At 39.2% G+C, this 24,144-nt stretch overlaps 1 protein-coding gene across 4 annotated transcripts in view; it reads left to right on the top strand.

Annotated features, from left to right (window-relative positions):
• RNF19A (ring finger protein 19A, RBR E3 ubiquitin protein ligase) overlaps positions 1-24,144 on the top strand; it is a 57,239-nt gene that overhangs the window by 18,643 nt on the left and 14,452 nt on the right. For 3 of the 4 annotated variants that reach the window (XM_030966124.1, XM_030966141.1, XM_030966133.1), the window contains exons 3-4: positions 17,330-18,080; positions 23,834-24,042. In XM_030966124.1, the coding sequence (XP_030821984.1) occupies positions 17,464-18,080; positions 23,834-24,042 (826 nt within the window). In that variant the 5' untranslated portion in view covers positions 17,330-17,463. Of the gene's footprint in view, positions 1-16,402; positions 16,544-17,329; positions 18,081-23,833; positions 24,043-24,144 lie in introns of those variants that run through there. The other variant, XM_030966149.1, reaches the window with a different exon arrangement.

Raw genomic sequence — 24,144 nt, 5'->3', positions numbered from 1 at the left:
ACAACCCTAGTTCAAAACACGCTGTAGCAGACTGTGGTGTCCTTGAGAGAAGGCATTCTCCAGGTTTGTTGTGCTCCTCAGAAACCCACTGGCCAGCATTAATCAAATCTCTCACAGGGACAGGAGTTTCAAAGAGAAACTAATTCTAGTTAATGCTAGCTAAGTCTTGTCACTTGGTGTCTGCAAATTATTAAATTGCAGAAAATTTGTGTAAGAGAACTTTCTCATGCCCTGGCAACAGAAAAAATACTATTGGCATTTAAATCATTAGACAACAGCCACGTTATTTGGAGTGTGCTGGGATATAAGCCTAAGATAGGGAATACCAGAACAAGGAATCTCTGGCACCTCACTTGTAGAGTGTTTGTAGTGTCAGGCAAGGCCCTTATAGAATATTTAGGTGTTTTCCTATATGCCATATTCAGACTTTCAGGTGTTGATCAGCAGGTCAGTGCTGTCACTGCTCAGTCTTAAGTTTTGGACCTATATAGTCCTATATTGGTGCAAAACAGCCTTAGAACTTTGGCAGCCCACAATATCATTAGCTGTAGTGTTTGTTTCTCATTTTGCAAATTTGGAAAATAAGCTTCCATTGCAGAATTTCTATGAAGGTTTCACAGGACTTCTGTGAAGATTGATTTACTAATGATTTTGAAGCCTTCAGTCTGGTAAAAATATCTTAAGGATTTGTGTGGTATTTGTGAATTCAGTGTTGTATAATGTTGTTATAAAGCAAAAAATCTACAACATGTAGATATGGAGCGTCATTTAGTATGGAAATGAGAAAAAGCTGTTGCTGGAATGAGGCCACTCCAGAAAAATCAGTATGTCTGTGTGATTCTCCAGGAAGTTCAGAAGCTGGACACAGCCTTTAGGATCTCCCCATGGCCTGGAAATGACTGCTAGAGCACTAAGTGGCATCCAGCAGAGGTCTTCCAGCTTCTCTTACTGCAGCTCACCTACCTGATGCTGTACTTCTCATTGCTGGGGTGGGAAGCAACTGGCCCCCTTAATTTGTGTCTGCCTGTCCTGCTAGTTGGATCTTTGTTGTGCACAGGGGAAGCGATGTCCTGGTGTCCCTGGAAACAGTGACAAGGATCAGATATCACAGCCAGCCATCATAGGTGCTGAAACTGGACCAAAATTTGCATTGCCTTCCAGTGCACCAGCTACACTGTCACTTGGCTGGTTGGGGGGATGCTGAATTTAGATTTTATGGACAGCTTGCTTTCTGGAATCCTTAATTTTTGAGCACTCAAGTGTGCAATATTAAATGTCCTCCTAGTTCTTAGTGTAGCTTTCTGTGCCTCTGTTACCTGAAGAGTATTTGATATTATTGTATGTCACAAGCAGATAATTTATTTATTGGGGAAAGGACTTTCTGGGGGAAGAACGAGGGTAAGATTTTGTCTTCTATAATCACAATAGTAGTGGCGTGATGACAATCACTTTCACTGGTTTTTGCCAGGTATGGCAGGGCTGTGTAGAACTTTCATGTACTAGAATTAAGTACACTGTAGGAAACAGTTCTATATGAAAAAGTTGTTTAACACAATGGTTTTGTTGTCCTTGGTGCTAGAAAATACTTGGTAGCTCACTTTTTTTGGTGGATCTTGATACTGTAGACAAACATGAAAGGATAAGAAAAAGTGTTTTTAGTAAGGTAGAAAGTCAAAGTAGAAACCAGAGTTGTAAGAAATACTGAAACATGGACATGATCCAAACTTTTATGTTTGCTTCCTTCTTTGTTATCAGGCCAAATTTAAGGAAGGAGTAGATGACACTTACACAATTACCCTACACCAGTAAGTACCTGATAAGGAGAGGGCAGTTTCTGGAGACTTGTGGGTTTTTTCTTACTGTCCTGAGAACAATTTGTGTTACATCCTCTCCCCGTCTTTCCCTTCTCTCAGTAATTTGAGGTGAGGTCAGATTAGTGAACAAACAATACTGCATCTACATGTCAATTGTATAGAATTCTGCTTTCTATGGTAGGTTGACTTTCACTCCACAGATTTCATATTTCTTTCTCTTTCTCATTTTTCTTCTCTCCCCTTCTGTCTCAGCAGAACACTCTTTTAGGATTGTGGCTTCAGAGACAGCTGTGTTACTGGACAGTTGGAGAGTAAGGAGAGAGGGACCAAGACAGGGAAACCTGTGAAGTTTTAGTAGTGCTTTGCTCTTCCATTGAAAAGCCACAAATGCAGCTGAAGGTCTGGAACTTCTCTAATGGGGAAGTGTGGGCAGATACAAACTACCTCAGTTATATCAAAACCGAAATTTGAACAAAATGGTGTGTTTTAGTGTAGCTGTTATCTTCCCAGAAAGGAACAGTCAGCCTGACCAGCAGGTATTTAAAAAGGCTGTACTCAGCATACATTTAATTTTAGGTTAAGGCTTGCTAGTATAAGTAAATAACGTAAGTCTTGTGAGTTGTAACAATCGCTTTTCAAAGTGTTGTGCCATGTGAGTTGACCTGGCAGATTGTTCTTCTAATTTATTTGCATTTATCATTCATAATCTCTACCTGCAGTGATGTTTGAATCCTTTTTAATATGCCTTGGCCTTTCAGCTTCCTTAAGGTCCATCACACGACTCTCACGGTTGTACCACTATGATAACTGCAGGGTGACAACAGATTTGCTCTTCAGAGGAGGGTTCTTTAATAATACTAGCTAAAACTGCAGCAGAGTACTTCTGTAGTTGCACACAACTTGAAGACAGTGAGGAATCATTTATGTTCTTTCATACAGTATTTGATAATTTTCTGTCCCTGGAATTATTTGAGGATGAGTGGGATTGCAAATCAGAAAGGTCAGAAATAAGGACAGAAAGTGAATTGTTACAAATACTTTTGTTCATAATCATAAAAGATGTGAGCATGAAAGAAGTGAATGATGGAACAGCTAAAAGAACTTCAGAATTAATTTCTGAATAACTTTTCTGTTACAGCTTTTTTTTAGTGCAGTGTTGAGTAATTGTTTAGAAAATAAAATAAGCTCCCCTTACTGAAAACAGACAGTATACCAGAAATGTTAAAGAAACTGCATTTTTTTCAGAATGGAATTTGTTATCTACTGTGTTCACTCATAGACTTGAAGATTCTAAATAACTATTAAATCATTGAAGCTCCTGTTTTATCAACTTACCTAAATTAAAATGATCTGATTTAAATGTCTCACTTGTAGACCACTAGAACTCTTTTGACATTTTATATGCCTTATTTCTTAGGTAAAGACACCGAAAAAGTTAATCCTACAATACAAACAGATGTGCAACCAACATTTTTGTAGGGGACTTTGGTTCCTCAGTAACAGTGATTGCGCTTGTTTGATTATCTGTTCTGGCACTGGTGCAGTGTATAATTCATTTTTGTCTCATGCTAGCTTTAGTAAGGAAACCACACACACACTGCAATGTAACAAGGCTAGAGAAGTACATTTCAGACTGAATATGAAACAATAATCAAGAATATTTATTTGCTCTGTTGAAGTTTCACCCTGCATTATAAAGCAGACTTGAAGAAAAAAAACAACTCTTGCACAGATGCGTTTCACATTTGCTGTAGGCACTTCTGTGCTGCCTGAAGAATGGAGCTGGTGGTAACACTCTATTCTGAAATCCTAAATACTTTCAGAGTTTGTTTATTCTTGCTGTTTCTTCCTCCCCACCCACCCTGAGAAAACATACCACATTTTTAAATTTGTTTCAATAGCCAAAAGAAAGGTCTGGGTTCAGACTAGAGCTTAGGAGTTACACCTGTATAGTAATCCTTACAGCTGAGGGGAAGAAAGCTGTGATATCCAGATTTGATATCCAGATTTTCTAAAGAGCAGCTGGCATCATGTCCAGGTATTTTGTACTGATCTAGTCTTGCTGTAAGATAGCAAATGCAAATACAGGTTTGTCCAGATCACAGTGCACCGAGTTGGAACAGGATAGTAAGCTACAGTTAACTCAGTAATGGTTGGTAGTGTCACCAGGTTATCTAGAGACAGATGTGGCCCTTTGCGATTATGAAACTCGAAGTTCTTTGTGTTTGGTTTTTGTTTAAATGTCAACATCTTCTCTGGTTTGTCTGGTGTCTCTGTCAGACGCTCAGTTTGCTTCCCAAGATGATTTTCATTAACAAACAGACTCATGTCAGGAGCTGTGGAAGCTAAGTGTCATTATCTTTGAGTGTTCAATGCAGGTTTATAAAATCCATGTTATGAATCTGTTTCAGAATGCTGTCCTCAGTGAGGGCTCTTCTGTTTCATCTGGCACCTGCTGGATGTCAGGTAGAAGCTCTTGATTGAAGTGAGGAGCCTTTTATTATAAATATATGGGGTAGCTGAGAGTAAGGCATGAAGATGGTTGCAAGTTCATTTTGCTTACAGACTCGAGTGTGAGGATCGGTGACACGAGCCATCGCACTTGTGAGTGTGCCTTGGTGGTTTTGTGTAGCTTGCTGAGAGTGAATGCTACATTTCTGAGTGAAGACTCAGAATGCTACGGGTGTTGGATTGGTGCAAAGGTGAGCCCTGGTCACTGTAAAAAAACCCAAAAAACAAAACAATAGGGGAGACTTCTGAGTTATTTTAGATATCTTTTTAGTATTATTGTTCACTCCCCAGGCAGCCAGTGTGAGGTATTCTGCCACCACCACGGACCAGTGTCTGCAGGCAGTTTCAGCAATCACTTAGTCTTCAGCAATCTGCAGAGTCTACAAACTGTTAGCTTTGGCTCTGCTTTCTGCTTCTAGAATAATTCAAATATTTCTTACTTGAGGCATCTGGTTTGTTTTTGGAAGGCGGAGAAGAAGGCAGATGCACTGCTGTCTGCCGTGGTTGTGTCCGGGCCAGGCGGGGTGGCCCGAAGGGACAAGGTGTGCCCGGCCGGGGGCTGCTGCTGCCTTCTGCCCCCGGCTCTGCGGCCGCCGCGGCCTTCGGCTCCTGCTGCACTGCTTTGTTCCCCTCCTGGCTCTGCTCGGCTGAGAGAATTTACCTGAAGCCTGCAAAGCGAGCCAGTCACATGGACAGACCGTGCCAGATACAGCTCTAATCTCGGGCTGAAAATTTGAATTTGTCCTCCCTCTCTTCCTGCTCTTTTGCATTCGTGTTTTGATGCAGGAGTGCAAGCTCGGAGTTACACAGCACAAAGGAGAATTAATGTAACTATTTCTAAAGCGTCTGCTGGCAAGAGAGCTCTGACGTTAGGAAAGCCAGGGTGAGGTTTTGCTGTGCTCTGCTCTGGGATCGAGGCATGCTGGAATGGAAACAGTGCTTGGGGGTGGCACTGGGAATCGTCCTTGGGGCCTGCTACTCCCTCTGTGTCCTTTGTGGGTAGAAAATGTGCTTGATAAACTATGTTTGTACCATTTGTTTATTACTGGCATTTTGGAATATTCGGTAAATATTTGTGCCTGACACTATTGGCTGGCAGGATATTGCTTTTAGCTCTTTGAACTGCAATTACAGTAAGAGTTCTTTGCTGGTGTTTCAAGTGAAGATATCCTTTAGAGGCAAACTAAATATATTGCTCAAGGATTTCCCTCCTCCCCCCGCCCCCCCGTGTTAACACTAGGTTTAGATAAGCAAAAAGAAAATAAATCAGTAATCATCTACTACAATTTGAAATTCTTAATGGTTAACTTGCAAGTAGAAAGAAAACAAGGACTCAAAGACACTCTGAATTTAAGAGCCTCCAGAGAAACTGGTATTTTAGATTTAAGATGAGCAGAGATTTGACTTTTGTTATTGCTGACTAAACAAATATCTATGACCTGAAAATACATATGAAAGCTTCTGTGTTTATATTCAGTTTAAGGTACTTGTTTAATCTAAAATTTATCTGGCTGCAGGCAGCTCAGGAAAGCTATATTTAAGGCCATCAGAACAGAATGGAGCAGTGGATGCCACTGTGATAGGATTCAGAGTCAAGCTGTAGGGTTGCAGCTGAACTTAAAAATAAACAAGAAGCTTATGTGTTTGCAAATTGTTTGTGCTGCTTTTTTAAGGAAGAAATCTCAACACTTGAGGGCTGGATCTCAGGTTTAGGCTAACAGGTACTCATGGTTAGAGGCAGCATCTTCTGTACCAGTTCAGTTTACCAAATCTGGTGTTTCTGTGGTCGAGGAAGCTTTTAAATCTGACTTAAGGTGTTGGGTTTTTTTAGAGATCTACTAAAAAGGGTACAGTTGAAGGCATATTACCAGTGTTACTATTTAAAAACCACAAAGCACAGTTTTACCTCAGAACCTGAAATAAAACAGGTTTGTTTGGAGGCTATAATTAGGAAGCGTTTAGCTGTTCTAAATAATGGAGAAAATAAGCACAGTAGCTTTTCTATGAATTGCATTGTGCTTGCTTTGTATTTTCTGCCTGTAACTGCTGGAAATAGGTAATGTGTCACAGTCTGTTGCACGAAGGGGCCCAAGTAATGATGTTTCTATAATTATGTAGAAAGAGCTGTTTAAGAGGATGCTTTTGAAGGAAAAAAGTAACATTCAACACAGAAAAGGTACGTGAGTTTGAATGCGAGAATGTGAGGGGGTGAGTGGAAAGGAAAAGTCTTTGCAATCCCTCCTCAAAGGCATGAGGGCAAGGGAGTTGTATTTCAGAAATACTTACTGAGTTGAGAGGCCTGGCAATAGAGGTGTAATTCACTAATTAACAAGTAACAGAGCAAGTGGAATAGTGCAGCTATTGACACATGCTCGTTTGTGTCACTAAGCACTAAGAACTGCTATAGCATCCTCAGCTGGCAGAGGAACATCACTGTAGGTCTTCTGCAGGTCTTTTTTGACTTTGTATTCTGTTGGTAAATGTGTGAAACATAGCAGGAAAACTCTCAGTATTTATTTTTTTAAATTTGGTGTGAAGCTTTCTGACCATCGTGAATGTGGCAGCACAGTCTTGTCAGCACTTTGTGACCCAGTGTGTCACCTGACACGAGGCCTCTGGCTAATGCAGTGGTGTGCAGGGGATTCACAAACTCCCCTGTGTTGATTCATGCTCGGACACCATTAAGGCAATAAAGCCTAAGAAAGTTTCACAAGATTCAGTCTTTAAAGCCGTGAGTGGATGTGTTTGTGATGACTTTTCTACCCATTTTATGCAGCAGTTGTTTTGCATAGAGGAAACTCTGCTTACTCCTCAGTCTGTGTTGATGTCAGTGAAAATGTTTGGAAAAACTCTCATCAACCTGGCTAAATCCTGCTGTGTGCTGACAGAGCATATCTTCTGGCATAGTGTGATGTTGTTGTAGGTGGGATAATTGTGCTGGCACAATAACTCCTCCTATTGGCATGTATTGTATTTCCAGCATAGGTACAGCATCAGATGTACTTTAAATGACTGGCATTCAGCTTTTTCTTGCTGTGTGCTTTCAAAGTAGATTTTACACTATTTACAGTGCTAGTGGAGTCTGCCTGTAAATGCTGCTAGATCATTCCCCTTCTCCTGCGCTGAATGGGCTCTGTCTTTTCAACCTGGTGGGTTTTATTTATTTATTTTCAGCTGGACTAGAATAATCTTTTCCATTAATTTTTTTTTTCAAGACACATCAGTAAGATTTAAATTTTCACCTAGTGTAGTCATAAGCAAAGATCTGTGGCTAGTCTGTTGTCTTTGCCTTCCTTTTCTAATGTTCTTCCTTCATTTTACATTAAGTTCAGCTGTGAGATAAGTTTCATGGTACTTCTGCCACTTCCTGATGCCAATGGTTTTGGAGGCAGTGAGTTTCCTGTCTGGAAGCTACAGGCAGTGTTTCTGGCAGGATGGAGTATTTTTGTTTCCCTGGCTAGGCCTTTCCCTGTCTTTGTTTTTGTCTCTTTTTCTTTCCCTTTTTTTTTTTTTTTTTTTTTAGTCTTGGGCTGTATTTGATACTGCAGCAGTTAATTTAGAACTATTATTGCAAAAAATTGACATGGTGATTTGAAATATATCCATGCAGGATTTTTCAGTTAACGTACTTGGCAGAATAAATTAATAGGTCAGGCTGCAGGAGAATTGAATGTGTTTTGCTAGGTTTTGACCTAATCTCACCTCTTGAGTGAACAGGAGCTGTTGGTTAGGCTGTTGCAACTTTGTACCTGACCTGAGGGCAGTTTCAGAAGTTGTGGCACTAGCCATAACAGAGTTCAGAAAACTCTGTCATAGTTTCTGTCTGCATCCCTGACTTGCTGCTGCTAGAATAGACAGGCATAGATTATTCACTCAGTCATCCAAGCTTTTCTGAAAGTTTTCTATTGAATTATATTTACCAAAATCACTAATTCTCTGTAACAAGATATCAAAGAAGACCAAAGCCGGGCAGTTGTTCAGTTCTCAAGGGCTGAGATACTGGCATGAGTTACTGTGGGTTGTCACAGTGACTTTCAGAAACTGACCAAGTTCTTATCCCCGTGGTAAGGTCATGTTAGTCAGCCTAACCTGATGTCTTACCTGGACAGCCTAACCTGGAAGAATTCAAAACTCTTACTAACTTTTTAGCAATTCTAAATCCCTTTTAATTAGTTTACTTTAAAAGTTTTGTGCAGAGTATATCTGTATATACGGCGGGGGGGGGTTTAAATGGTAAAATAGCACCAAATGTTTAATCAAGCAATCCATTAATAGCTCCCAGGATTTCTTAGTTGGAGGCAAAGCTATTTCAAGATTGGGGGGAAGGGGGATATTGGTGTTTGTGAATTGTTTTTCTATATTTTTTCTTTGTCTCCCTTGCCTCCAAAATAGAGGTTGATTATGCCAGAGATAAAACAGAGCTGGAAGATGCTGTCAGTCAGACAGTCAATAATATCTTCCCTCAGTGCAAGACAGAAACTGTGGCTCTTGCTGAATTTTAAAATCATTAGGAGCCAAGAACTGCAATCTGTAACCTCTTATATATCCCCTCAAGCTGCTGTCTCTGGTATGCTGTTCAAATTCTGTTTGTGTGCTCTCACCGGTACTCCTGTTCATGGTTCCAGATCCCTCTACTACAATATTTGTCCCATCTCATTTCTTACTGTGCTTTATTTTGTTTGTTTTTGTAGTGGGGCAAACTTGTAAGCCCCACTACAAGCTTGAAAACAAAAGCTTGTCAGAATTCAGTATGTAGCCATAACTGTTTGACCAGGCAAAATTACAGACCTGAAATTAAATCTGCTTATTCTGGAAATCTGTTGGTATTGGTTATTTTCATTTTGGAACATTTTCTGTAGGAATGATCTCAGCATTTGAGAGTGTTGCAATGTTTTCCACTTGCAGGGATGTGACACTGCAGGAAACAAAAACTGTCTTTTGTTATTTCACTGGTGTATGTCTTTAATTATTTTGCAATGTATAGTGTATAATAAAAAGCAACTGCAGGAATCAAAGTATTAATACAGATAGATTAAACCTCTTTTTTTGGTGCATAGTAGATGCAGCTTGTGCAGTTTTTAAATCCCTCGGTGTTCCACTTTTCAGACCACTAGCTGGTAAAATATTTTAGAACAATACTTATTTTTATGTATCTGTATCTATATATAGATATAGAAATCTCTGCACAATATTCAGAAGTGAACATACATGCCCATCATTGCACTGAGAGAATACATTCCAGTTACTTTTGCAAGAAAAGCATAGTGTGAAGATTCTCATTATTAAAGGATTAAAGTAGTTAAACGTTTTGGTGATTTTTGTTTTGCTTCCTTCTTGGTTTTGTTGTGTTTTTTTCCCTTCAGTGTTTCCAAGCCTTTGGTTTCCTCTTGGCAGAGTTTGGTGTACATTTGTTTGCAGAAGGCACCGCAGTGCACAGGAGAAGCTTTTGACACGCAAACAAATGTGTGGTTGAACTAAGATTGCTCTGCTGAGTTAGATAAGGGAAAATTGCAAATAGTGTTACTTGCAACAGACACAGGCCTGCAGATACACAAATGGAAAGCATCTCTCAATTGAGTTCTTAGCTTTGGTCGACCACTGCACACAACATAGCCAGATTTAATGCTGCTGACTTGGAAAATTAATGTTTTTAGAATTTAAGGAATTCTTTCCCTTTTGCCACCAGACCAAGGGAGGCACTTTGGGTGCACTCTCTTCTTTACAGGCATTATCAGCAAGAGGAACAATTTTGCCAGTCATTTGTTCAGAGACTTTCAGAATGAGCTGAGCAGCTTGCGAGACTTCCTTTCCTAATAGCAGCTGTCATGGACACATGATACAGGATGTATTGCTCATAAATTTCTAAGGAAGAAGCATAGCTTTTTTTTTTTTTAATAAGCTGGTGAAGATTTTTCTAGCCGTCAGGGTTAGTTTGTCATGTGCTACATACCATTGTGAATTTTAAAACAGAACATTGTATATCAGTTCACTTTTGACAGTTCTGTAGGCTTCTCTGTATTTTAAATACTGTCAATCTTTTGATTGTCATACCCGGTCAGTCTGACTCTCTCAGTCTTGAGCCCAAGTGGGTTCATAGTCAGTCTGTTTGTGTCATTGTTTTACAAACAATATTGCTTTGTTCTGTCAGTGAAAATAGAATTTCCAGATAATTGACACAGGACCTTAAGGAAAAATGAAGTGCAGTCAGAACAAACTGAGACATGGTAACAGTGCAGTAGAGATAATTTAATCTCTGCCTCACAAATGCTTTTCTCTTAATTTTGTATAACAGTATCCATGAATATCAGGGGTTTTTAATAACATCGAATCAAGGAATTATGTGGGCTGAAAGGGACGTTAAAGATAATCTAGTTCCAGCCCCCCTGCCCTGCATGGGCAGGGATACCACCCACTAGATGAGGCTGATCAGAGTTCTGTCCAACCTGGCCTAGAACACTTCCAGAGTGGGGCATCCATAGCTTCTCTGGGCAACCTGTGCCAGTGTCTCACTATGCTCTGAGTGAAGAATTTCTTCCTAACACCTAACCTAAATCTCCAATAAGAAGTCAGGTGAGACTAATTATTAAAAGACTTTCTCAAAAGTAAACTGACTGCATTGTAGCAACTTCCATATGTTAAAGCAACTTCTGTTGCTCCTGGAAGACCCCTTGTTCCTCACTTGGTACTTGTCTAATGGTCTTTATGGGCCAAGCTGGCTTATTCCAGAGGGTTTGACTTCCTCTCAAATTAGGGATAAGGGACCTACCCTATTCTGCTTACTGTGCTGATATGGGCATGTCCCAGATCATGTCAGCACCTTCACTGAGCCCACTGTGAGCTCCAAATTAGTGAGTGCTTGGTATGGTACTTGCTAGGAACTCTGTTCCCAGTCTTTTGGATTTACATAAGTTAAATAAGTGATATTATGTCACTGCAGCTGTTTTTCTGTCATTTAAAGATGATATGTGAAGTTTAAGTCTTGGCATGGCAGATTTCTAAAGGTTTTGAAAAACTTGAGTTAGTTGTGGATTTGGGAATTCTGTTTTCAGAATAATGACCTCTGCAGCTATCAACAGTCCATTGTAAGCATAAAGAAATGAGATGTAATTAACTAAATGATCAAACGATTTTTCACTCTGGAAAGGATTTACTCCTAGCAGGAGCAACTCCAGTAACTTTCATGCCATAAGAAAAGCATTCACATACATAGCTCTTAGAACAAAGCAGGATAGAAAGTAAAAGAGACCTTCCTGCTAAAGTGTCTGAAAGGTAAGACTTCCATAACACATAAATTGCCATATTGGTGCTCTTTTTTGAAGGAGAAAAGTCATAATGAAGTAAAATTTACATGAGCATATATTTAAAGTAGTTTTACACAGTTCAGTTTGATTTAAATCAATTATTTAAGAGGCTTTGATGACGCTTTTTGCATCCTGTATGTCATACTGTAACAAATCACTGTAAATGTTTAATAAGTGTCTGTATGTCTGAGTTTGTGTTAAAAGCTTGAGAAATCTTCTGATACAAATTTGCTGACTTTCTTTTGAAGAATTAACTGTTCAGCTTAGTCTAAATACTATCAGCCCTTTATTTCACCTTTTATTAGAAATCAAAGTTAGAAGACAATCAAAAATGCCACACAAATTGTCTTTACAGTCTTTGAAACGCTACGTTGAAAATGTTGCTGTTCTTGATCTTAGAATATGAAGGGAAATCTACTGAAGGAGTCATAAAGGTATTCTGCTAATTGTTGCAGTTAAGTATGTCACCTGCACAATATGCATTTGCCTAACACAATGTGCTGCATGGTGTTACCATTAAAGGATTTTATTTTTCATCTTAGTGCATATAAAAGTTCTGCCAGAACCTTTGTTGTTTCAACATAATTTCCATCTGTTTTCTTCCAAGTTGCAAAGTGTTGGTTCTGCTCGTACTAAATCATCTGTAATAAAAGTAACAGTCCTAACATGACCTGACATCATGTGCATTGACATGACTATGGTGAGATGTTTTTAATGGGACAGTGTTGCAGAAGCACATAGATGTCAAAATTTAACCTTGTCTAAGATGTTAAACTTTTCCAGGCTGTTCACCACTCTTTTAACTCAGCAATGCCAGATGTATACTTGAACCTGAGGCATGTGTAAAGTGAGCAGGGATACACTCTTTTAGAAATCTTCAGGCAAAAGCGTTTGTATTTTTCCCCCAGTTTTAAACACTACTGTGGAATTAGCTGACATTTAAAGAATGGCCATTGAAATCAGGTACTTGTTTGCCATTTCAAAATCCTGTGTGTTGGCATTTAATTGAGTAGCTTCAGCTCTTCCATATTTTAGCTTTACATTTTATTCCACTATGTTTATAGTTCTTAGACTATGAGTTAAATTAAAAGGAAAACTTGTTTTTGATGCCTCTTTTAGATGGTTACTGATATCTCTATGTTAACAACATCACAGCTTAGAAATTTTAGAATTCTGTGTGATTGGTAGGAGATGCTTATTGGAAGAAGGAAGCAGAAATTGTCTGTGATGGTGGTTGAAATTCAAGCTCTGAAGGTTTGTTTGTTTGTTTTACATCTCTCTTTAAGCTGGATCAGTGCATTTCAGAAAGCAGCTAGAGAGTACAGATGTTGGGAATTGCAGATGTCAGAAAAGAAGCCATTAGGAGTCAGTTTTAATCAAGAAGTAGCTTTCAGTATGCTAACAAAGTTGGAGGAGCTAATGCCTAAGATGAAGAGAGTTTGTTTGGAACAGAAGTCTAGATTTACTATTTAGGCACCAATTACATGAGGGAAGATGTTTAGTGAGGATGTAGTTACACCTGTGTTAATGGCGGGTTCTCTGCTTTCCTCCCCTGATGTTTAAGCCTGCCTTTGTTTTGCAAACGTGTGAAGCTGTTTGCCCTGATGGCAGACTTTTTGCCCCCGATAGGGCGTGTAATGGAAGAGCAGGCAGCGTGCTGAGCTTGTGCCTCTGGTGTGTTTGGAGGACAGGAGCATGAGGGAGCTGGTCTCTCCCAGCAGCTGGGCTTACGGACGTAGGCGTTTGTCACTCTTTTCTTGCAAAATCAGCAGAGTTATTCTCAGCTGCACTTAGGGCATTTCCAAAGTGTTTTGAAATTGATGAGAAAAGCAAAGATTGTGCCGTGGAGAGCCATATGAGAAGATACTTATCACCCCAGTCATCTCTTCAGTTGAAATCTTCTCCCTTGGCAAGATTATTCCCAAATCCTTTCCCTCTGCCTCCATTATATGGTCACCAATAGCATTTACTTAAAGGAGCATGGTCAAAATAACTATTGAAGGCATTTAGCTGGATGCTTATTAGGTTTCCCTAGCAAATAGTTTAGGCAGGGTTGCAGAAGGAACAGATACCAGCTTAATACTGAGCTTCAGGTAGTTGCAACTCTAAATGTCCTTTATGCATCTTCAGATGACAAGGTGTGTTTGTGCTGTGGCAACTGGTGTTTTGTGGCAAGTCTGTGGCACGGGCAGAATGCAAAGCACGGCTGGAATTCGGATTTGTGGTAGGGCTTTGGGCATGGCGGGGAGCCAGAAATACGGTTTTTCTGTAGTCGGTAAGTGCTTTTGAGGAAATGTTGGAAACAGTGGTGAACTTTAAAGTTTTAGGATTTGCACGCTCTGTTTTTTCTGTCCATTTGCTGTTGTCCATATTAGTTTCTTCTGTGGGTTGACAGAGTTCATACTCGTCAGTGAGAGTAATGCAAAACTTGCAATGTATGTTGCCTCAAAATCAGATTGTTTATTACTACCATAGTTTGTGTGTCTCAGCTCATTTCAAGTAGTTGGATTTCAGAGCTTCAGTTTGCACACAGCGTATCCCCTTCATGTGAACTCGTTGCTGCTGGAATAATGTGGGCATTGTGTTCTCTGGCTGTACAAAATCAAGTATTTTTTACTTATTTTGTCAGCAGAAACATGCAGATGCTGTGTTGGATTGGGCAACATGAGAACTGACCAGTGCTCCAGATTGCGCTAGTAAAGCTTTTATGGTTTTGTGCAGCTCTGATCATTATTAGCATTGTAACATTTGTCTTCATTTTTCCTCTAATAAATCATCTGCTGAATCTTTTCACTTCAGCAAAGTCATCTTTGAACGTCACTAGAATGTCAGTCCAAAATTACTATATAAGGAAGAGCTTGGCTTTTGAAACTAGTTCTATGCATTTAAATCTAAAGAGCATAATTGATGATTGTCTAAAATAACTGGCAACTTTTCTTTTCAAAAGTCCTGTCAAAGTTTAACTATTTTCCTTAGAAGAGCAATCTGCTCTTTTAGAGACACTGCTTATCAGATCCCATTATGCTAAAAGAACTATGGGATGTACTGGTCTCTTTTTTTAACATCATGGGAGAATCTTTGTTTATTTAAAAAGAAAAAAAGTACAACTGGTTCATCACCAGAACTGCTATTTCTTGATTTTGTACATCTGTTGGAACTGGCAAAAACGCTGTAATAACACATTCTTTCCTCTCCAGAGAAAGGGAGGAGGGGAAGGCTTGTAGTCATACACTTGGCTGTGTTACTGTGTTTACATCCTACCTTTTTCTGTTTTATTTTTAAAAACAAACAAAACCACAAGCCTCCCCCCCCCAAAAAAAAAACCAAACACCACAGACTTTTTGCCTGAAATTAATGCTTTGCTTGCTGTTCATTTTGTTCATGAACTCTCCTGATTTAGGAGGCTGGCACTTTCCGCTTACCTCGTGGTTATCTGTGTGAACATACCAATGTTAGTAATTATCCAATTATAAAGATGCTTTTAAGGTTATTCTTGCCCTTCTGAACATACAAATTTAATTGTCAGCAATGGACTGTATCTGTAGTATATTTCAGACATGGTCTACCAGTTGTGTCTATCTATGATATAACAGAATACCAAGATCCTGGAGAGAAGGATGTCTTCTTCTGTGAAAATTATGGAGTAGTTTTTTTCAGTTTCACATATTTTTATTTTTTTTAGATCAGGGAATGTTTTAGTTCATTTAATGAGAAACAGCAGCTGCAAAATTATTAAATTTGTTTTGGGAACAGGAGCAGGTAAAGCATCCAAAATGGGGTTTTTTTGACTAAAAACGGTCCCTTAGGAGGGAAGGAAGAGTATGTTATGTTCTTGAAGTATTTATACTCTTTTAGACTCTGAGAGTAAGCTAAGATTTTTTTTAATATGTTCACAGTGGTAAGATTTTCCTTTATTAGGAAAAAAAAAGAAGAAAGAAGAAAGCAGTAATAATTCAGCATTTGAAAAGTAGAATATGGTGGCTTTTTAATTCTAAAAAATCTCTAGGGGCTCAGAATGTAAGACCTCTTTTTATCAAAACCAGGAGAAGTACATATTTTTTGGTAGGGGTTTTTGTGGGGGGTTGGGTTTTTTTCCCTTTTTTCTCTTGTCTTTAATTTTCACACCTGAGGAAGGTAGTATCCACGTGGAGTACTGCCATAGGGGCTGGTAGTGGATACTGAGTGGTGTTGTCTTGGCTCCCTGCTGGTTCAGACCCAGCAGCTGCCCGTGGCTGTGCGCAGAGGGCCCAGCAGTGGCTCTGCTGAGAGGGACAGCCTGTGGGCTATTTCTGTGTTTCCTCTTTGGAGAGGGATTCCTGTTTCCGCTGCTGCTGAGCCGTCCCCTGAAACTTCCCTAGTCTTGACCCAAGCAGCTCAGTGATCCCTTCCGGAGGCCGCAGCACGTGTTTGGATTTGTGCCGGTCTCTAAGGGCTGTGCAGACTGCTTAGCTCTTACAAACACAGGCATTCATCTCTACATTCCTTTGTTCCTACCTTTGGACTTAGTTTTAGTATCCAGTTTCAGATTTTATCTTTTGGTAAGGTCACCGAAACCCATTTACACCTTTCTGGGGGGTCAGTTGGGAAACACTGAGGGAAGAAAGGATGGCAGTAGTTTTGCAGGGCAGTAGCATTGCATGTAGATTTGCAACACTGGTGCAAATGCCTTCTCATTCTTCTGTTACAGATGCAGTTCACCAAAAGTTTAAAAAATTCCTCTTGTACAGTCAAACTTCCAAGAAGTGGGAATAGTTGCATGCTTGGGGAGAACTTGGTGGTTTTGGTTGGAGATGATCTGCTGCTTTTTCCTCTGTCAGAGGAAAATAGGAAGAGTTCCTTCTTTCTCTGTCTTCTCACTGTGCAGTCATTTAGGCAGCAGAGAACAGAAGGAAATCCTTGGTGTCATCTTATACATAGGTAATAACTGAAGCTTGGTATGTGATGGGAGTCTGGTTTGGGGGCTTTTTTTTTCCTTACAGAAATACATCTGATAAAAAATTCAAATGTTGTCACCTTAACTGTAGTCTTTGCCGTGCCCTTCAGCTTCTATATAATCAAGCAGTGTTGGCTGTCATTCTGCAGCTCTGCTCCCTGAAATATTCAGATGCCTTATGCTATAAATATGCATACTTCTCTGAGAACCCTCAGATTTTGAGAATATCTTGAGTTGTTTAGCCACAGTGATTTAATTTCTGCTGTCAGTCTGATTGGTTCAAAAAACACTGAGGAATCTTTCTTTTCATTAACTGTATTGGATTTGTACTTGACCTCATCACATGTGCAGAAAATGTAAGGTAGAGAAAACAGAAAAGTTTCCAGTGCTGTAAGCCTGTTGCTAAGCTTTATAGAAGAACTTGCATATTTACTTAATTGTCACCTTGGGTTTTGGTAATTTGTACACATGCATAGACACATGCACACGCCCTGCTTCCCCTGGGGGAGCAGGGGAGTGCAGATGCCTTTCTCTGCACTGACTAAGTGTAACAAAGATAGTCCTTGACCAGAAGGAAATTTCAGGCTTGTTAAGATAAGAAGGATGTAAAGGCTAGAAAAAGCTGACAGGAAGAGGTATTGGGTCAGATGGTGAGGAAAAGATGGTAGTAATAGGAATAACAGGTCACTAGAGTGCTGTGACTTTTCAGAACCAATAGTGATTGTTGTGATTCTAATCCTGCTTTTTTTTCATCTCTCCTCCTAATACAGGGAATTCTTCTGAAGGATTTGCTGGAAGCAGATACATGTGAATTTTCTGCATGAAGACTCTCAAACTGGATTACATAATAAGATGCCTGTATCCTCTGCCTCTATTTGATCCTTAAAAATGATTAGGATTGTATATGAACTTTAACCCCTTTCTGATGAGTGACCTAGACATGAGTTTACATCGGCAAATGGGCTCTGATCGGGACCTCCAGTCTTCTGCTTCCTCCGTGAGCTTGCCATCAGTTAAAAAGGCACCAAAGAAAAGAAGAATTTCATTGGGCTCACTTTTTCGGAGAAAAAAAGACACGAAACGCAAGTCTAGGGATTTAAATGGAGGTGTTGATGGAATTGCAAGTATTGAAAGTATTCATTCAGAAATGTGTACAGACAAGAACTCTATTTTCTCCACGTGTACCTCTTCTGATAACGGAACAACCTCTAGCAGCAAACCGAGCGGAGACTTCATGGAATGCCCCTTGTGCCTTTTGCGGCACTCCAAGGACAGGTTCCCGGAGATAATGACTTGTCACCATAGATCTTGTGTGGATTGCTTGCGTCAGTATCTGCGCATAGAGATCTCTGAGAGCAGAGTTAATATCAGCTGCCCAGAATGCTCAGAACGCTTTAATCCTCATGATATTCGTTTGATATTAAATGATGACATCTTGATGGAAAAATATGAAGAGTTTATGCTTAGGCGATGGCTGGTTGCAGATCCTGACTGTAGGTGGTGCCCAGCTCCAGATTGTGGGTATGTATTTTTCCTATATTTGCAAAAAAGTCACAGTGTAAATACAGAATTTTCATAGCATTATGATTTTTGAAAAGTCACTTGCTTTACTTAGGGTGTTGTTATTGTTCCACGAGTAGGTGGCAGGCAGAATTCTCTTTAATAAGAAAAAAGACAAGAAATCAAAACAAATTAAAATGCAAATAAACAATAAGAACCACTCCAAGCCACAACCACCTTCCCAAATAAAATGCTTTCTCAAGTAGGTTTTCCCTTTTTTTCTGCACAGAAGGAATTTCAGCAATGTCAAGCAACTTTTGTTGGTAGATACCTGCCATTTATTTACAGCAAGGAAAAGAAATTTAGATGTTGCACTGCCAAGGTAATGGTACAAAGCTCAAACTGAAAAGAATTGAAAAATTGGTGACTGTAATTTAATTTGTTAAAGCGCTGTGGGTAATTTGGCTTTTTAACTGTGAAAAATGATTTAAGCTTTTCTTTGAATTAAAAGGCCTCTCCTGCTTCAGATATCTTCCATCTTGTGGCTGATTGAGACAGCACTTGTTGCCTGTCAGCAGGATTCTGATGTAAGATAATCAGCTTGTTCCTGCTTATTATATGGGGAACGTAATGTTTTAACTTTGCTTTAATACTTTAAACAGTTCTGAAATCATGCTGAATTCTAAGTAGGCTGAATACTACTGAGCAGCAGCTCATAATGCTTTTGTGCTGCTGGTGTCTCATAATGCCATTCTTCAGCAAGCTGCTTTTTAGAGATTGTGTTATCATACTGCTTAAAGATTTTAGGCATTACTGCAGTCCAGATGTGCAGTGCACACTAAAAACTTAGAGGCTGACAGCTCTGTTTCAAAGCCTCACAGACAAGCAATAAGAAGAAAGAAGAGGAAGAATGTTGCAAGAGAACAAGCAAGATAGGACTGACTGTTAGGTAGATTAAATATTCCTGTATTAATAACCAGGTGCTTAATGTTTAGGACTTATTTAAAATACAATTTTGCTTTCATACTTTGAAAGAAACAGAATTTGCTAACGCAAGTCAAAAGCAAGGACTGGAAAGGTGATAGTTTCATATCTGGTCCAAAGTGGATGTCATTGCTGTGGCATAGTTTGAGGACAGAAGGAAAAATAACTTGAGAGATGTTTTGGTTGCATGAGCTTGTAACAAAGTCATATGGACAAAGCCAGTACAGTTTACTCTTAATATTTTGATACTGAAAAATAAAACAACCACTAGAAGGTATTATTTGATATTCATAAGCATGCTTTGCCCTGAGTTTTTGTGGTATAAACAGTTATTATTCAAGCTGAGGAGAAGCATTTAAGATAAATGTTAAAATATTTTCTATTATACCATGTTTGTGGTTCAGTTACTTTTTTAGCATTTAATTAAGTAGACTAAGGCAGGTATGTTTAACCTGTTTTGGTTTTTATACGTCAATTTTCTTATCTGTTTTTCTTTTAAAAAACACCTAAGTATCTTTCAGTGGTCAGAAGCTGTGATGATAATTGCTATGGATAACACCATCATAAAAATAAAAAGTGGATGTTCCTAGCAAAGTGAAAGTTCCATGCAGTCATGTGGGACCACAGCAATGCATTAGTGTGCAGCAAGTATTTAAATCATTGCTCCAGAACTGCTTGTTGCATGCTCCATACTCTGGGGGGGGGGAGTCCTGTGAAAAATACAGTATATTGCCAGGCAGATAAACTCTGCCATGTCTACGTGAAGGGAACAGACTTGTACTGCATGGGCAGCCTTACGTTGTGCTTTTGGTACCATGATTTTTCCTTATACGTGAAGTGGCAGGGAAATGCTTCACAGTGATAGATGAGTTGTGCATTTAATGCACAGATAGTGCCTCCTCACTGAATTCTGATTACTAAGTTTAAAGTGGAATAAAGTTGGCTACTTGGGTACTTCTCAGGAGGATCACTGTTTCTGGTTGTCATCCTAAACAAACAAGGGCTCCTGCAATCCTGTTTTGTCTTTTTCCCATCCATCTCCTGATTGTTTTGAAACCTTCAGAACCCTTAGATCTGTTGGGCAGCAGAGACTGAGAATTCAGCAAAAGTTAATCTAAGTAGTTTAGGGGAAAGGGCATACATACTACTTGAACAACAGACAGACCATCAGTAGTGCCTCCAGCAAGAGTAATACCTGTGTTTGAATCCTCCAGTTAAAAATTTAAATTTGGCTTTCAGGCAGCCACCACAGCACTGTCAGACAAGTCTGTATGTGCCTAGCTGAGGGAGGTAGGAAGGAGAAGTGGGAGTGGTGTGGAAAGTACTAATGGGGATTTGATGTTGTGGTGGAGCTTAGCAGGAAGATGAAGGAACTGTACAGGTGTAAGGTTTAGGGAAGCAAACACTACTCAGACTTCCACAGAAGAGCCTTTGCTAACAAAGGCTGTTCAGGGATGATGCATGACATTCAGTGCACACAAACTGCAGATCAGCAGACATTTGCTTTAATAATTATGTGGTGAACAGTAGTCACAGTTTCTAATTGCTTTGGCAGCTAATCCACTTGTACAATATGCAGTTAAAGCTGGGGTTTATTTCTTTTTCTGAACAGTTTTTGAAGTGTAGTACTGGCAGAATGCATTAGGGTTATGACTTTTTAGCATGGATCAAATATTTCATGAAGGAGATGGATGGAATGCATTTACTAAATTTGCAATTAATCCCAAAGTAGGAGAGGTGCAATAACTTCAGTAGGTAGCATAATTTCCTGAAGTTGACTTTAAGGTTAGAAACAAGTACTGTAATAAATAGGAAATTGGTGCAAAATTGAGCATTTTGGTAGGAAAAAATTACTGCACAAATAGCTAAAAAATGGATGGTGTACAACAGTATTTCAGCTCTTCTCAGGATTGATCAAACATCCCATGTAGTATTGTTTCAGGGTTTGGGCATCACACTAAGTCAAAAATCTGGACCAGATAAAGAGCAAATAATTATAAAAAGTTTGATCCCTGAAATGAAAAAATCGAGGGAAACTAGATCAGTCTGTTAAAACATTAGGGTTTTTTTTAACATCATTGGTCTCCTGGGTTCTAAGGAAACAACAATTAATGGTTAAGAACAAAATAATTCTTTTTCTTCTCTGTTTCAACTCTATTTGAGTAAAAACAAATCCTAGGGTCATCAAAACATGAACCAAACAGATCTTGAAACAGTTATCTGCAGTACCAAATGTATTACTCTTACTTCTGTCCCAGTAGAGAATTTCTTATCCTCCCCATAGGAGAACTGCAGATCAGACTGGAGGAGAAGCTCTGCCCTGGATGGGCTGAGGGGTCTCCCACATTGCAGCAGCCCCATGCCAGAATGTTCCATACTACTGGCACCACAGACTTTCTGACCCTGGGCTGCTTCATCCTCAGCTTCTGTTGCAAGCTCAGATGCATCCTGATCATGGTGTTACCTGAAGCACTGTGAAAGTCTGGACCAGCTGTAACCTACCAGCAGTGGCTTGATAGGAGACACTGTCATAGGTGATCTGTCCCTGGGAAAGGAGCACTGGTAAAAAACCTCATGAGCCTTCTCCTAGAACAATATCTTTATATTCTGGTTTTCATACCAGTTCTCCAATGTCATTTTAACAAGTATCACTGAATCAGTATTCCATATCAGTTTTGTCTTTTCTTCTGTTTGAATTATTTAATGGTTTTGCTCTGAGATTGTATTGCTGACATCATTAGAAGAGAGCAGCGATGCCTAAATGTTCATACCTTTATCAGGCAAAAAGCAGATCATGCAAACGAGTACAGATTCTTCTTCCGTCTTTTCACTGTGCAGCCTTCAATTAATGGCTCACTGCTTCTGGTTTTTGTTTTACTGGGTATTACTTCAAGTTTGGTTGGTTCTCCCTTCTCTCACCCTAAACAAGGACTTTAGGCCTTCATATCTCCTTTAAAAAGAATGCAAATGTTAAAATTAAACCTGTAATCCTGTACAGTTCAAACTGAGATTTTTCTCTGGTCTAAAAAGTTACTTTCTAAAGGTTTGCCAAATTCATCAGTCCCAGTTTGGGAGTGCTTTCAGGGTTTATGAGTGATAGGAAGGTGGCAGGTTAAAAATTTATATTTTATTCTGTGTCTTAGACTTGAGATTTTTTTGGTCTAAGGTTAGCAAACTTTGAATATATCCCCGTATGTTGAAGGAGTGTTTGGATCAGAGTCTCTTTGTGTACATGCAAAGCAATTATCTCTTCAGTTTGCAGACAGTGGGGAAAATGAAACTGATTAACTTGGCAGCAATATAGAAGAGTCTAGCAATTATTGAAATAAATCTCTACTTGGAAAGCAAGAAATATTTATAAACAGACAAGCGTGTATCTCATTTGTAACTGCATCATCTGTAAGTTAAATGTTGAAAGTCCTATTTGTTTGCATGATTTCCTAGGGAGGAACATCAAATATGCTGGTTTAAAACAATAGTGGAAGGGACAGGATTTGCATTAACTTTGCAGAGTTTCAGATCTAGCTACTTAAATAAAAACAGCTAAATTTTAAGATAGGCTTGTAAGTGGGAATATTTTTGAAGTATCATTACTAATAAAGAATATTTTGAGTTAACTTATGCAACTGCTATAAAATGGACAGGGGGTAAAAATAAACAGTCTTTAAAAATAAAATTACCTAAATTTGAACAGACAGAAACTTAAGTCTTGTTGCATTTATAAATCTGTTGAAGTCTACTCAGGGACCCTGTTCATGAGAATAAAAGCATACATCTGTTTTAAATGTTCATACCAGTGGACTTAGTATTATATATTTAAAAGAACCCTATTACATAAAATTATTGAAAAAAACTACAATGGATATGAATTATAAAATATACATACATATGTTTGTATTTACTGTTCATGTGAACACGTGTTTTTATCATGTGAACTTTGAAATGCAGGTCTAATGAAGGAACAGTTTTGTCACTTCAGCTCTTATTGTATAGAACTGTTCATGTAGTGTCTGATTACAAAGTAGTGTGACACAGTGTTGTAAGTCTCAGCATTCTTGGAGGTTTTTTGCTCTGTAGTATTGTCAGAGTAAAAGTGACATTGAGGCCCAAACTCTTACCAATTTTTACATTTGTGTTTGAAATGTATTTTTAAAATAAATGCCTTAGTTGTTGAGAAACCAAAATCCTATTTATAAAATACTTGGTTCATTTTTTTGACATTTTAAAATACAAAGAGTTAACAAACATCTATTTAAAGTAAGTAGTGGTATTCATAATAAAAGGCAACTAGTAAAATCCTAAAATGTCTTGCAGTGTCAAACCAGATGTCGTTACAGCTGTAGGTTACACTGCAATGGACAGGGTCAATCTAAGACGTGCCCACAGTGACTGGGACATTTCTGAAACTATAACTTTTCCTAATTGCTTAAACACCTTTTTTGGGTTTATTGTCCCACTCTTCTATACTGTAGTTTCTTGGTGACGGTAAATCTTACAGTATTGCATTCAGCTTTAAATACAGTATATTTGAATACTGCATGGAATAAAGGTGAGTGAGTGTTGCAGTGATTATAGTATTTCTGTACAATCTTAATCCAATGCAATGGCAATAGAGTTGTCGAAAGAGGAGTTTAGGAACTGGTGCTGGCCGCCTCCTGAAGGAAGTAGTCAGCTTCTGATGTCCACTGCCTTTGTACCTGCTCCAGCTGCTCTGACAGCTGTGTAGTGAGCTTTGTTCTATACTTAGAGCTGGTTTTATGAACAGAATTATCTCTTGGCCCGTGTTAAAGGTATGCAGTGATCGCGTTTGGATGTGCCAGCTGCCCCAAGCTGACGTGTGGGCGGGAGGGCTGCGGGACGGAGTTCTGCTACCACTGCAAGCAGATCTGGCATCCCAACCAGACCTGCGATGCTGCTCGCCAGGAGAGAGCCCAGAGACTGCGCCTGAGAACAATTCGTTCTTCATCTATCAGTTACAGCCAGGAATCTGGAGCAGCAGGTATTTATGACTGGGGTGCTGTGTCTGTAAAACATCTCTTCTGTACGTTTGCACAGTTAGCCTAGATGAGGAAAGAATGGAATAGTGACATAGTAGATAGAT

Source organism: Camarhynchus parvulus, chromosome 2 (assembly GCF_901933205.1).
Source record: "Camarhynchus parvulus chromosome 2, STF_HiC, whole genome shotgun sequence".
In the NCBI taxonomy this organism is placed as follows: Eukaryota; Metazoa; Chordata; class Aves; order Passeriformes; family Thraupidae; genus Camarhynchus; species Camarhynchus parvulus.
Note: the sequence above shows the minus strand (reverse complement) of the source record. Positions and strands in the feature narration are given on the sequence as shown.